The sequence below is a fragment of the Procambarus clarkii genome, chromosome 76, assembly GCF_040958095.1.
Source record: "Procambarus clarkii isolate CNS0578487 chromosome 76, FALCON_Pclarkii_2.0, whole genome shotgun sequence".
NCBI classification, from domain to species: Eukaryota; Metazoa; Arthropoda; class Malacostraca; order Decapoda; family Cambaridae; genus Procambarus; species Procambarus clarkii.
The window spans coordinates 4,893,399-4,909,553 of record NC_091225.1 but is presented as its reverse complement, the minus strand read 5'-3'; the positions used below and the strand labels follow the sequence as shown (position 1 = coordinate 4,909,553).

The following is a 16,155-nucleotide window of genomic DNA, read 5'->3' as shown; positions in this document are numbered from 1 at the left end:
CCTAACTTTTTTGGCTACCTAACCTAACCTAACCTATAAAGATAGGTTAGGTTAGGTTAGGTAGGGTTGGTTAGGTTCGGTCATATATCTACGTTAATTTTAACTCCAATAAAAAAAAATTGATCTCATACATAATGAAATTGGTAACTTTATCATTTCATAAGAAAAAAATTAGAGAAAATATAATAATTCAGGAAAACTTGGCTTATTAGGCAAATCAGGCCTTGCACAGTAGGCTGAGAAGTGCGTTCTGGCTACTAGGTACGACATATATATATATATATATATATATATATATATATATATATATATTTATATATAAATATATATATATATATATATATATATATATATATATATATATATATATATATATATATATATATATATATATTAGTATATTTTGGTAGCAGTCTTTCCTGTAGACATATATTATTAAATATGACCGAAAAACTAAGATTAATAATTCTAACACGAATTTTCTCAATCTTTCGTACATTTTTTGTCACTGTTGGAGGTAAATAAAAAATCAATTCTCCAAAATTCATTTTTATTTCTAGTCTGACGCGACACGAGCGCGTTTCGTAAAACTTATTACATTTTCAAAGACTTTAGTTCACAAATACACAACTGAATAGAACTTACGCATCTCCGATTTTATATCTACATTTGAGTGATGTGGAAGGGGTGATGTGGCATTAACACAAGACAGAACAAGATGTGGCATTAATAGGGTATTAATTTCATCAACACAAGACAGAACAAGAGGTGATATTAATAGGGTATTAATTTCATCAACACAAGACAGAACACGAAACAATGGATATTGAATAGAAGTGTTTGTAGAAAGCCTATTGGTCCATATTTCTTGATGCTTCTATATTGGAGCGGAGTCTTGAGGTGGGTAGAATATAGTTGTGCAATAATTGGCTGTTGATTGCTGGTGTTGTCTTCTTGATGTGTAGTGCCTCGCAAACGTCAAGCCGCCTGCTATCGCTGTATCTATCGATGATTTCTGTGTTGTTTACTAGGATTTCTCTGGCGATGGTTTGGTTGTGGGAAGAGATTATATGTTCCTTAATGGAGCCCTGTTGCTTATGCATCGTTAAACGCCTAGAAAGAGATGTTGTTGTCTTGCCTATATACTGGGTTTTTTGGAGCTTACAGTCCCCAAGAGGGCATTTGAAGGCATAGACGACGTTAGTCTCTTTTAAAGCGTTCTGCTTTGCGTCTGGAGAGTATCTCATGAGTAGGCTGGCCGTTTTTCTGGTTTTATAGTAAATCGTCAGTTGTATCCTCTGATTTTTGTCTGTAGGGATAACGTTTCTATTAACAATATCTTTCAGGACCCTTTCCTCCGTTTTATGAGCTGTGGAAAAGAAGTTCCTATAAAATAGTCTAATAGGGGGTATAGGTGTTCTGTTAGTTGTCTCTTCAGAGGTTGCATGGCTTTTCACTTTCCTTCTTATGATGTCTTCGACGAAACCATTGGAGAAGCCGTTATTGACTAGGACCTGCCTTACTCTACAGAGTTCTTCGTCGACTTGCTTCCATTCTGAGCTGTGGCTGAGAGCACGGTCGACATATGCGTTAACAACACTCCTCTTGTACCTGTCTGGGCAGTCGCTGTTGGCATTTAGGCACATTCCTATGTTTGTTTCCTTAGTGTAGACTGCAGTGTGGAATCCTCCGCCCTTTTCCATGACTGTTACATCTAGAAAGGGCAGCTTCCCATCCTTTTACAATCTTGTAAGTGAAACGCAGCACGGAACTCTGCTCAAATGCCTCCTTCAGCTCCTGCAGATGTCTGACATCAGGTACCTGAGTAAAAATGTTGTCAACATACCTGCAGTATATGGCCGGTTTCAAGTTCATGTCGACTAAGACTTTTTGCTCGATGGTACCCATGTAGAAGTTTGCAAACAGGACACCTAGGGAAGAACCCATGGCGACCCCATCTACTTGCTTATACATGTGCCCATCCGGGCTCAAGAAAGGGTGCCTCTTTAGTACAAGCTTGGAGTAGTTTCCTCAGAATATTTTCTGGTATGTCAAGAGGAGTACAGGCTGGATCACGATACACTCTGTCGGCTATCATTCCGATTGTCTCGTCCACAGGTACGTTGGTAAACAGCGATTCTACGTCCAACGAGGCTCTTATCCCTGTGGCCCGTGTGCCCCGCAGTAAGTCAACAAATTCCTTTGGAGACTTCAGGCTGAAGGCGCAAGGAACATAAGGAGTCAGCAGGCCGTTGAGTCGCTTCGCCAGTCTGTACGTGGGTGTGGGTATCTGGCTAATGATTGGCCGAAGTGGGTTTCCAGGCTTGTGTGTCCTGACATTTCCATACGCATATCCAGGTTTATATTCCCCAATGATCTTTGGCAGGTGGAGTCCGGATTTCTTGGCGTTCACAGTTTCGATCAGTTTGTTGACCTTAAAGCGGCAGCTAAAAGCCTTCGTGAGAACAAGGAGATAGTTGTCAGGAGAGGTGACAAGTCGCCAATATATGTCATTCTTAAAAAAGACGAATATCTGGCGAAAATGAACATCATACTCTCTGACCAAACTAAGTTCCAAAGGGTAACGAAGGACACTACAGCCGAATTAAAAGCAAAGGTCAACAAACTGATCGAAACTGTATATATATATATATATATATATATATATATATATATATATATATATATATATATATATATATATATATATATATATGTGTGTGTGTGTATATATGTGTATATAAATACATATATATATATATATATGTATTTATATACACATATATACATATATATATATATATATATATATATATATATATATATATATATATATATATATATATATATATATATATATATATATATATATATATATATATATATATATATATTAGTATATTTTGGTAGCAGTCTTTCCTGTAGACATATATATTTAAATATGACCGAAAAAGTAAGATAAATAATTCTAACACAAATTTTCTCGATCTTTCGTACATTTCGTTTCGTTTCGTATAGTAGTCATATATAACCCCCCACCAAATGACAGAAGGCCCAGACAGGAATATGATAGAAACAACTTGGCCACCTTCAATATAATAGAGAGAGCAGCTTCTGTGGCTTGCAGGAACGGATCCAGACTTCTAATCATGGGAGACTTCAACCATGGGAAGATAGATTGGGGGAACAGAGACCCACATGGAGGCCCAGACACATGGAGAGCTAAACTGCTGGATGTAGCAACAAGAATCTTTCTAAGTCAACACGTCAAGGGACCAACAAGAATGAGAGGAGGGGATGAACCAGCCTTGCTTGATCTGATATTTACCCTAAATGAGTCGGATATAAGGGAAGTTAAGTTGGAAGCCCCCTTGGGAATGAGTGATCATAGTGTATTGAGCTTTGAGTACCTGGTTGAGCTGGGAATTATCACCCCAAAAAAAGAACTGGGAACCAAAGGGCTGGCGTACCGAAAGGGAAACTATGAGGAAATGAATAAATTCCTATGGGATATACATTGGGACACAGAACTCGGAACCAAGTCCGTACAAGACATAATGGACTATGTCACCCAAAAATGTCAGGAGGCTGTAAGCAGGTTTGTCCCAGCCCGACAGGAAAAAACAGAGAAGCAAAGGAAGAATCCGTGGTTTAATAAGGAATGTATGAAAGCAAAGGAGCAGAACAAAAGGGCATGGAGGAACTTCCGTAATATCAGAACACCAGAAAGTAGAGAGAGATACCAGAGAACCAGGAACGAGTATGTCAGTGTGAGAAGAGCAGCTGAGAAAAGGTATGAAAATGATATAGCTAATAAAGCCAAGACCGAACCAAAGCTACTACACAGTCACATCAGGAGGAAGACAACAGTGAAGGAACAGGTGATGAAACTTAGGGTGGGCGAGGACAGGTACACAGAGAATGACAAAGAGGTGTGTGAAGAACTCAACAAAAGGTTCCAGGAGGTCTTTACAATAGAACAGGGAGATGTCGCGGCGCTAGAAGAGGTGGCAGCAAACCAGGTGACCTTGGATAGGTTCGAAATTACAAGAGATGAGGTCAAGAAGCACCTATTGGAGCTGGATGTGAGAAAAGCTGTTGGGCCGGATGGATTCTTGCCATGGGTATTGAAAGAGTGTGCAGGAGCACTTTGCCTACCACTCTCCATAGTGTATAGTAGGTCACTGGAAACGGGGGACCTACCAGAAATATGGAAGACTGCTAATGTAGTACCAATATACAAAAAGGGTGACAGACAAGAGGCACTGAACTACAGGCCAGTGTCCTTAACTTGTATACCATGCAAGGTCATGGAGAAGATTGTGAGAAAAAACCAAGTAACACATCTGGAGAGAAGAGACTTCGTGACAACCCATCAACATGGGTTCAGGGAGGGTAAATCTTGCCTTACAATATTGATAGAATTCTACGATCAGGTGACAAAGATTAAACAAGAAAGAGAAGGGTGGGCGGACTGCATTTTTTTTTACTATCGGAAAGCCTTTGACACAGTACCCCATAAAAGGTTGATGCATAAGCTAGAGAAACAGGCAGGAGTAACTGGTAGGGCGCTCCAGTGGATAAGGGAGTACCTAAACAATAAGAAGCAGAGAGTTACAGTGAGGGGTGAGACCTCAGACTGGCGTGAAATCACCAGTGGAGTCCCACAGGGCTCTGTACTTGGACCTATCCTGTTTCTGATATACGTAAATGATCTCCCAGAGGGTATAGACTCATTCCTCTCAATGTTTGCTGACGACGCCAAAATTATGAGGATTAAGACAGAGGAGGACAGCTTGAGGCTTCAAGAAGACCTGGACAAGCTGCAGGATTGGTCGAACAAATGGCTGTTAGAGTTTAATCCAAGCAAATGTAATGTAATGAAGATAGGGGTAGGAAGCAGGAGACCAGATACAAGGTATCACTTGGGAGATGAAATACTTCAAGAGTCCGAGAGAGAGAGAGTCCTGGGGGTTGATATCACGCCAGACCTGTCCCCTGATGCTCATATCAAGAGGATAACAGCAGCAGCATATGCCAGGTTGGCTAACATAAGAACGGCCTTTAGAAACTTGTGTAAGGAATCTTTCAGAACATTATATACCACATATGTCAGACCAATCCTGGAGTATGCGGCACCAGCATGGAGTCCATATCTAGTCAAGCATAAGACTAAAATGGAAAAGGTTCAAAGGTTTGCCACCAGACTAGTACCCGAGCTGAGAGGTATGAGCTACGAGGAGAGACTACAGGAATTAAACATCACTTCGTTGGAAGACAGAAGAGTTAGGGGGGACATAATCACCACATTCAAGATCCTCAAGGGAATTGACAGGGTTGATAAAGACAGGCTGTTTAACACAAGGGGCACACGCACTAGGGGACACAGGTGGAAACTGAGTGCCCAAATGAGCCACAGAGATATTAGAAAGAACTTTTTTAGTGTCAGAGTTTGACAAATGGAATGCATTAGGAAGTGATGTGGTGGAGGCTGACTCCATACACAGTTTCAAGTGTAGATATGATAGAGCCCAATAGGCTCAGGAACCTGTACACCTGTTGATTGACAGTTGAGAGGCGGGACCAAAGAGCCAGAGCTCAACCCCCCGCAAGCACAACTAGGTGAGTACAGAGACATAGAGAACAGGGCGTGGGAGAGATTCTGACAAGACTATTATGTTGGGATCGTGTAAAGACCCTCATCCCACCAGATGGTGTGGCGACATACACCCATTGTATGCCCAAGTACTCCGTGCTCAGTTTGAAGCGGTGCCTTTCGTTAGGTAGAGTACGAAGTTGTAAATATGAGTAGATTGTATATGCACCGACCCATGATCGAGGTGGCCATGTTGGAACATGTCTGGACACTTACAGTAACCATTGGCTATTAATGCCATGCTTATTATGGGTTGTTAAACTAGTATACTTAGACTGCCAAAACACATTTATTTATGGACTGCTGATTCAGTAAGTTATTTTGAAGGTTTAGTGACTAATACGTATTTATTTGTCATTATTCTGCGTAATTCACGAGGCTTGTGACGATTCTGCAGCTGAAGGAATACTTTTCCCTTAAGTCATTTTATGAATTGATAGCTGGGTAAATATTAGTTCTGTAACAGGGTTGTCGATTTGTGGAGACCAATTACAGGGTAACGAAATTGACACTGTATTTACCTAGTATTTATATATGGTAAATAATGCTTCATCCTGTTCATCATCACTGTGTTCTCTTACGACTGATGACTTCACTTTACCAGGTGTTGGTGGGGACGTGGCTGGTGTTCTGTGTGGTCATGATCACAGGATATAGCTCCTCATTAATGGCACACTTGACGATCGTGGGCAAGACCACACCCCCGGAAACCTTCGAGGACCTCGTATCTCGGGAGAACTGGAAGTGGGGCATAGAATCTTATATGTTAAATGGTGCAGTTATCTTGTATTTCACCAAGCATTCCGACCCTGTCGTAAAGGAGATATACAGAAAAATGGAGGTCAGTAATTTTTTGTTTTCTTGATGTCTGTCAAAAACCTTTCTTAAAATCAATGATTAGTACATGAAAATGCATATTGATTGTAATTTTTCCTTTATAATCGAAATAAATGCTTTTAATTGGCGTCAGCATTATTTGAACGTAATTCACTATAGCACATAATGCCCACTACTCACTTAAAATATAATTTCATAATAGAAAACAGATATCTTCAAAGAAAACTGCGTTCAGTTGCTTTAAGACTTCGATTCTTAATAACTTTTATTCAAATTTATTTATAACTTAACTTTTAAGTATAACATATTCAGGAAATAATATTTTAAATTGGAAATACCAATAAATTCTGCTTTTTAGGCACTGACAATTACGGAGGCGCTGGAGAAGGTGAAGAAAGGCGGGTACTCTTTCCTAAGCATGAATTACTTCATCAGCATCACAGTAGCCTCCCGCTACGCCGACAAATACGGACAAACACCTTTCTACATCAGCAAGAATGAAATTACATTATTTATTTCATTTGGGTTGGGGTTCAGGTACGTTACGGAAGTTCGTATTGTGTTCCATCCCAAGTGAACCATTGTCTTCTCTATAATTATCTATCTTAATGAAGTTACGTTTGGTTTGTGCATGCGTACAATCATGTGAATATTTCTCCAGAGTTTGCTGTAGTGATGATAAGTGACAATTTGTTTCAAACATCTCAGTACACAGCATTTCCCCTGTGCCTAATTTGCGTTAAAATCTTCTGATATTTGGGTTAAGAAATGATAAGTTTTCTAAAAACTGTTATGCCATGTGGGCTCTATTACATTACACGGCTAACAGTCCTAATGTCAGGCCATTTGTTCTCGCCCTGTGACCCACTCGCTTGTCTTCTTCAGTCTTCAGAACATGCACTGGTATCAAGTATCCAAGATATTTTTCTCAATAATTCTTGTATTGTTTAATGCATTTAATTTGCATCGTTTTAATGCTAAATTTTTTGAATTAATTAAAATTTCTCACCTTCCACAAGAAAACAATGCGTCTTCCTTACCTGCATAGAATTAAAATTACATTTAGATTTGGTTTTAAAATCGGCTAAAATCATTACATTGCTTAGAAAAGGTTCAGCAACTAAATGAGAACTGAAATAATATTAATCTTTCATTGTAGATAGAGAGTTAGAGATTAATGGCGTTCAACCTTTATCTATGTTAGCCTGATATGTTCTCTCATAACCCTTTCCAGTTTTCCACAAATAAGATACTATTTGCTACTGTAGCAAGTCTCAGCATCTTACAGCTCTGATAAAAGAAAATTTGAAATGATTTGACAGGTTGAAACTCTCTTAGAGAGTTGAGCATTACAGTGGGAGAAGATCATCAGACCAATTATTCATCAAATTTGCCTAACCAATGTGCTAATTTTGTAGTGAAAAGTCAATGTTGTAATGACACATTACAGATAGATGCTTTATCATTTTCATATGTTATCCAAATTGCTTCTAAAGTTCTTTTCGCTTAGCTGACTTTGAGGTAATTCATTTTGTTTACAGTTACATCCTGGCATTTGTGAGGGAGAGTGGAAATGCTTCATTTGAGGACATGTGGGTGTGCAACCCGTTCTCGCAAATTTAATGTCAATATTGACTTATTAAATATGTGCATAGGTGACATACTTAACATAATAGTTTCCCTTGAAAAGCTTCATAGAAAACACCGACCTTACCTAACCTACTTAGTATGTTAAGATAAGCATCTTATTGCTTCGTAATTACAATTATTACCTAACCTATACCTATAATAGGTTAAGTAACAATTGTAATTCCGAAGCTATAAGATGCTTATTTTAACATACTAAGTAGGTTAGGTAAGGTCGGTGTTTTCTATGAAGCTTTTCAAGGGAAACTATTATGTTTAGTATGTCACCTATGCACGCAACTAATAAGTCAATATTGACTTATTAAATTTGCGAGAACGGGTTGGGGTGTGCACGGGTTTATGGCTCTTTATGATGGTCGGAACTGTTCGTGACAGTAGAGTTCTATTATAAATTTGTTAGGTGTTTACTTAGCTACGTTCTATATATATTATATTATATTAAACTATATGTTATATATGAAGTGAGCTCGTCGCTCTACCGTGTTGAGCTGTGGACGGTAGAGCGACAGTCTCACTTCATGCAGGACGGTGTTAAATCCCCGACCATTCTAGTGGTTGGCCACTATTCCTCCCCGCCCCATCCCAAATCTTTATCCTAACCCCTTCCAAGTGCTATATAGTCGTAATAGCTTGACGCTTTCCTCAGATAGTTCCCTACCCGCTTGACAATTACCAAAACTAAAATGTAATTACTGGTTGGTCAGTAAACTATTTTGGTCTTAAGTTTCTATTTTCTATTTGGTCTATTTTCTGCTCATTCTGCTGCTGATAGGCCTTATTCTGAAAGAAAAACCAAATAGAGTAGTTGTACATCAGTTACTGTTCCCTCTGACTCTGCTCCTGATGCAGCACAACACAAGGTGTTTAAAAGTTATTTTGTAAAAAAAACTGGCTAATAATATCGAGGATCAATCCCGGCCGTCCAAGTGGTTGGGCACCATTCCTCTTCCCTGTCCAATTCCGCATCCTTATCCAGGCAACTTTCAAGTGCTATATTGTCGTAATGGCTTCGTGCTTTCTCCTGATAATTCCCTCTCTTCTGATATGCTAGGAAGGGCTCTCCGTTGTTCCCGCGTTTTGAGCAGCTGGTGCAGAGGCTGGTGATCTCCGGCATCATGCAGCACTGGACGGACGAGTTGGTCGCCAAGCGTGTCAGGGACGAGAAAGAGGCTGCTCAGCAGGACCACAGCGTTCTCCTGGACAATACCACACACGTGAGCACTTGACATGGTTTTCGTCCAAAGAATATCAGGAAAATTTTCACCTCAAGCTGTGAGGAACCCTCCGGTCTCTGTACTAGATGGGCTGCATGAGATAAACCTGCACCTAGTAGTGTTCTATGGTTGGGTCATCACAGGACAGTGGGGAAGAGAACTCAGGGGAATGCCATTATGACTACATAGCACTTGGAAACGGTCAGGATAAGGATTTAGGATGGGACGTGGTAAAAGAATGGGACCAACTACTCGGACATTCGGGAATTGAACTCCGACCTGCTTGAAACGAGGTCGTTGTTGGAAAGTTTCAAACACTAATACATCATTTCTTGTATTACAATACATCATTATTGTATTAACCATAATAATTACTAACTCTACTCATATGTAGAACTAATTCAATTAATGCTTCTATTGCGACGCAATATTTGCCAAATTCTTCCCACAGTCTCAATGACGCCGGCCGGTAGCTACAGGCTAAAACATGAATCTCTCCACATTTAGTTGCATCTAAACAGAGTTTAGATAATTACGTTCCCTTACTAAGGATAATCGTTTATTTAGTTGATTATTTACGTAGCATATTGTTGCTTACTGAATTCGTTCATTTAGGTGTATTAACAACTATAGTGGAAAATATTGCAAAGTAAATAAATTCATATGATATTTCTTTATGCAGTCTTAATAAGCTGACTTGCATTGTGAAAAAATATATTGCACCTTAATATATTATTTAGTGGCATAAGCACTTGTCACCAGTCCTTATTTCCCTGATTAAATAAGTAAAATAAAATACTTTAAGCTCGAGAATACTTTGAGCGGGCTGCACATGCGTAGCACAGCCAGGGAGGGAGGAAGGAGAGGGTCACTTACTGGCTGCCCGACTCCGACCAGTGACGCCATATTAGCAACGTGCAAACGAGAGACGACGCTATAGCAAAGCATTTGCTTTGTTTAATTATTCGTTCTTACAGTTACAAGAGCGTTGTCACGTTAAATTGGCAATCAATAGCCGTGTCCTATAACCAGAGTGTTACCAAATCCGAAGTCAACGTCCTTCACATAGCAGCTGAGGACAAAGGATTGCATAGTTCTCTCCACCAACAGACACGCGGCTCGGCAACTATAAATTTTCTATTTGTTATATTGTGTGCACATTTAACATTTAAACTAGTTGTCGTTAGGTCATTTAATTACAACAAAGACCCAGTGCGTCTCTTCTTTAGCAAGATTCTTAATTTATATACGAATAAATATTGCATTAATACCTGTAGACAAATTCTACAGTGATTACTATATTGAGTAGGAGTATTTCCTTTAATTAGGATGTATTATTAATAGTCAAGTAGAAAGCTTCTCTAGTCTACTTGCCTTGCAGCAACCGGGTCCTCGTGAAGCGAGGTACTAGAATGTCCCACCTTTAGGCAACAATTTTGTCAGACGCAATACTTCGTCAGGAGTGTGGCAGTTAACTTCACATCTCTCGCAATTTACAGCTAAGCTGTATAAGTTAATGTAGATACTAATAACGTAGATATTTTAATGATCTCTCATTGAGACCCATGTTACTAACCACTGGTAGTAATATTAGTCTATAGTAGTATCTTGAGGTCCATTAGCCTCTAATGATTTTTGCCTAATTCTTGCAATTACTTATTTCATTTACTTCAGTGAACAAACCACACTGAAATGATGTCAGGGATAAAATAGTCTTTTGGCATATAACTCCCCATTTTGGGTGAGAAGATTTCATTCATAAATTACAGTTCCTTTAATACTCAATATAATATTTATCAATAATATCCATAGGACACTAGTTCATGGATTTATTAGTAAACCACTTGCTCTGACCAGTTTCCACTTTTCCTTTAAAAAGTGGTGGTCCTTCGCAGCTATCGAAATTAGCATCAGTTTAAATGAATTACATGAGTCAAGTTTTCCCACAACCGTCGCTTTACCATTAAGGCCATGTGGATGGACAAGACAATGCGGGAGATATAATCAATGAAAGAGCGCTGGTTATTTTTATATATGGTTGAACTTATATTTTTAGACTGCTCCCAATTTCATTTCAGGATGATACTTTCCTTGTCTATAAAATTGGTAATGCTGATGATAATGAGGATTATAATACAATGTAGTGAGGCTTATAGTACAATGTAGTGAGGCTTATAATAGAATTCGATAATGGGAATGATGAAGATAATAGTGATAATGGTGAAAATGGTTGTGATAATGATGATGAGGATGATAATGGAAATTATGGTGATAATGATGAAACATGTGATAGTAGTTCAATGGCTGTTGATAATGTTGATGGTCCTAGTGTTGTAACATTGGCTCCAGCGGCATTGACATCAGCAGCATGTGGGATGTCATCATCTTCCTCAGGCCAGTTACTAGACTTATAGAACAATAGTGCAGCAATGACTTGTTCATGGAAATGGAGTAATGTCAGTTTCCTTCTATCTGTTGTGTAGTAGTTGTACATCACATAAGCATTGTAGATATCCATTTGCACAAAATAGAAGGTAATTTTCTTCGTCCATTTGTGAGTTTTCCTTGTGAAGTGATAATATTTGATCATTTGGTCAAAGTGATCAACACCTTTCATGTTTGTATTGTAGTCAAAGATTGCATTCGGCTTGTTGACAGTTACCTGCTGCACTGAAGTTGTTCCATCACGATTCCGTACTCGTTTTCTGCGTTGAACCTGTTGTGTTTCTGCATTGTGGCAAGTTTTTATGAGTGAAACAATTCGTTTATCTTTCCACAAAATTATGAAAGTATTGTCCTTGCGTTTGAATAAAGTTTTATCTACTGCCACTTTACCCTTTGCTTGCATCTGAAGGGATCTAGGTGCACCACGCTGCATTCTGAGGGTACCACAGGTGTATACCCCTACATGAAGCAGTGCTTCACTCAATCTGACCGAATTGTAATAATTGTCCATATATAAATGGTAACCTTTGTTCTTCAGTGGTTCAATCAAGCCCATAACTGCGTCAATGGTTTATTTTTTGGGCAGTGTTCAGAAATTTGTGGGGCGAACCATAGTTTTATACCTATTGTAGTAGAAAGGGTTAGTGTAAAGTTTTCTGGATTGAGTTTCTTCGTGCTTAAAATCTTCATTTGATAACTTAAAAATAAGTGTAAGCCTTTTATGCTTGAAATAGTAATTTACTTCAGATGAAATAAAAATTAGTTAATATAGATATAATATAAGTTTGTCAGACTTAAGTAATTGAATAAATGTTTTTATGTGCCTGAAATATCCCCTCTTTTCTGAATAAATTTATATATTTATTTATATATGCAGTCTCCGTGGAGTAGTGGTAAGACACTCGCCTGGCGTTCCGCGAGCGCTATGTCATGGGTTCGTATCCTGGCCGGGGAGGATTTACTGGGCGCAATTCCTTAACTGTAGCCTCTGTTTAACGCAACAGTAAAATGTGTACTTGGATGAAAAAACGATTCTTCGCGGCAGGGGATCGTATTCCAGGGACCATAGGATTAAGGACTTGCCCGAAACGCTACGCGTACTAGTGGCTGTACAAGAATGTAACAACTCTTGTATATATCTAAAAAAAAAAATATTATGTTTTTGTTGAGTTTAATTTTAGTATTAGCTGTACAGTATTTTTTAGTAATTTATTGTAAATCAGATCAGGTACTAAAAAGGGATCAGGAAACTGAGAAAGTTTGAAAATGATAACAAGATTATTTAGAATTTTTGATCCTTCTTCAAGAGTTTTTTCTCTTCCTTTAAATTGAATTTCTACTTTTTTAGGTTTGTTATTTTTACCATTTATATATTGAGTTCCTCCTTCACGTTGAGTTATAATATGATTAAAGTTTACTAATATATTATATGGTGAATTTAAAGTAATTTTAGGGACAAAAAATATTGGTTTAAAGGTATTATTTGTATCTTTACTTACTTTAATTGTGTTTAATAATTCTTTAGGTTTATTACCTTATGTATTTACAAGTTCAAGACATTTAGCAATAACATTATCACTTGCTTTTCCTTTATGACTATCTTTTATAGTTTTTGGTTGAGTTAATCATACTCAAGAAATATTTGCTCACTTAGTACCCCAAGGTACTCCAGGAGTATTGATGCCTTTTATAGTTTTAATTGAAAGGATTAGAAATATTATTCGACCTGGAACATTAGCACTGCGATTAGCTGCTAATATAATTGCTGGTCATTTATTATTAAGGCTTTTAGGGGGGATAGGTTCTTCTATGCCTTTAAAAATTCTTTGGGTTCTTATTATTTTGCAAATTCTTTTATTAATATTAGAGTCTGCTGTTGCAGTTATTCAATCATACGTATTTGCTATTTTAAGTACTTTATATGCTAGAGAAGTAAATTAATGTCAAGACATAAACATCATACTTATCATTTAGTGGATATAAGACCTTGACCTTTAACCGGTTCAATTAGAGCTATAATATTAACTATTGGATTAATTAAGTGATTTCATCAATTTAGGGCAGATTAATTATATTTAAGATTTGTAGGTGTAATTTTAACTATAATTCAATGGTGGCGTGATGTAGTTCGTGAAGGTACTTATCAAGGATTACATACTGGAGCTGTAATAAGAGGATTACGTTGAGGTATAATTTTATTTATTTTATCAGAAGATTTATTTTTTTTCTCTTTTTTTTGGGCGTTTTTCCACAGGAGGTTATCTCCTGTTGTAGTGGTTGGGAGATTTTGGCCGCCTAGGGGTATTCAACCATTTAATCCTTTCGGGGTACCTTTATTAAATACTACAATTATATTGTCTTCTGGGGCTATGGTGACTTGATCTCATCATGCTATTTTAAATTCTAATTATAAAGAGGCTTTACAGAGGTTGATATTAACTGTTATGTTAGGGTTGTATTTTACAGGGTTACAGGCTTTTGAATATGTGGAGGCATCTTTTTCAATTGCTGATTCTATTTATGGTTCGACTTTTTTTGTGGCTACTGGGTTTCATGGGCTTTATGTTATTATTGGTTCCTCATTTCTTTCAGTATGTTTATATCGTTTATATAAGTGTCACTTTTCTTCTTATCATCATTTCGGATTTGAGGCCGCTGCTTGATATTGACATTTTGTAGATGTAGTGTGGTTATTCTTATATGTATTTATTTACTGATGAGGAGGTTAATTTTTTAGTATAAATGTATATTTGGCTTCCAACCAAAAGGTCTAGAGTCTAGAAAAATTAATTTATATTTTAGTAACAAGTGTTTTATTTACCTTAGTAGTAAGGATATTAGTAATATTAGTAGCTTTATTATTATCTAAGAAGGTTGTAGTTGATCGTGAAAAAAGTAGGCCTTTTGAGTGTGGGTTTGATCCAAAAGGTAGAGCTCGATTACCTTTCTCCCTTCGATTTTTTTTTGTAGCTGTAATTTTTTTTAATTTTTGATGTTGAGATTACTCTTTTAATACCTTTAGCTTATATTATCAGGTTAACAAATATTTTTACTTGATTATTGGCGGGGTTAATATTTTTATTAATTTGACTTGTTGGTTTATATTATGTGTGATTAAAAGGTGCGTTGGAGTAAAATGAGTAAGAGTTGTAGTCAATTATGATTTATGATTTGCACGCATAAGGTATCGGTAGATCAAATTTATAAATTAGAAAGCGAAGATTCACGTTTAGTTTCGGCCTAAATTTTGGTAATAAGCCTCTAATTTGTTTTTAAGGTGTATAACATATTACATTTTCGCTGTAAAGTTGAAGAGTCTCTTCTAAAAATGTTCCCCCCTTTCTTAAAAGGGGAACATTTTTAGTTATTAAATGTTATTTCTTAAATTAATAAATGTATATTAAATTATTTGAAATTAAGATAAAAGAATAAGGTTTTTATTTCAGGAGGGGCAGAATATTTTTCTAAAGCACATATATATATATTACCTTATTTAAATAACAAAAATTAAACTTAGTATAAATAGAACGCAATCTTATACTAAATTTCTCTCAATATTAATTTAAGGCTACCTATAGGGAAAAATGTAGTAGAAGTACTCTTCGTCAGAAAAGAGTACTTTTACGTAACCTTTTTTTCTTGAACTAAGTTCTTATTATTTAGACTTCCGTTAGTTCTCTCATTATGTTTTGGTATATCTCAATCGAAGCTGATTCTTATAATATTTATATCCTGATAAATAATAATAAGAAACAGAAGAACTTAGATGCTAGAATCTTAAGGAAATGAAAGAGGTAGCTCAATGTAGTTATTTCTAAATATATAATGTTATATAAATTGAGAAAAATCAATATAATTTACTATAAATCAAGAATATGATAGCAATGTTTCAATAAATTATTTTACTGGGGGGGCAGAATAAGACTAATCTTTTTAAAATTATATTATCGGTTAAAATTCTTAAAATTAAGTAGATGTATAAAATTATTTGGAATTAAAGTAAAAGTATAAAATTTATATTGGAGGGGGCAGAATAAGACTGAATTAGTATATATATACAAATAATTTAAATAATAAAAAGAATTTTTTTAAAATAAAGCATTATTTTATGTATTAGAATTAATTATACTTTTTTAAATTCTATTATATAAAACTATTGAGGAAGATTATCTTCCTCAATATTTTTTATAATATTTTAATGTATTTATACTAAAATATATTTTTATTAAAATAAATTGATTTAATTAAATTATATCTCAATGCAATTTGTTATATAAAGCAATGCTATATTAATAATATAATATAATTTTAATATTAATTAGATGTATATATATATTGCAAAGTTTAAAGGTTATT

The 16,155-nt window shown here is 36.4% G+C and overlaps 1 protein-coding gene and 1 pseudogene across 1 annotated transcript in view; both read left to right on the top strand.

The window, feature by feature from the left end:
- LOC138357138 (glutamate receptor ionotropic, kainate glr-3-like) overlaps positions 1 to 11,498 on the top strand; it is a 186,708-nt gene extending 175,210 nt beyond the window's left edge. Inside the window, exons 9-12 of the mRNA XM_069313787.1 lie at positions 6,261 to 6,497; positions 6,852 to 7,030; positions 9,192 to 9,354; positions 11,433 to 11,498. Of these exons, the coding sequence (XP_069169888.1) occupies positions 6,261 to 6,497; positions 6,852 to 7,030; positions 9,192 to 9,354; positions 11,433 to 11,498 (645 nt within the window). The remainder of the gene's footprint in view (positions 1 to 6,260; positions 6,498 to 6,851; positions 7,031 to 9,191; positions 9,355 to 11,432) is intronic.
- Positions 11,499 to 13,038: 1,540 nt separating this feature from the next.
- Positions 13,039 to 14,073, top strand: LOC138357073 (ATP synthase subunit a-like; annotated as a pseudogene).
- The last annotated feature ends 2,082 nt before the right edge of the window (positions 14,074 to 16,155 follow it).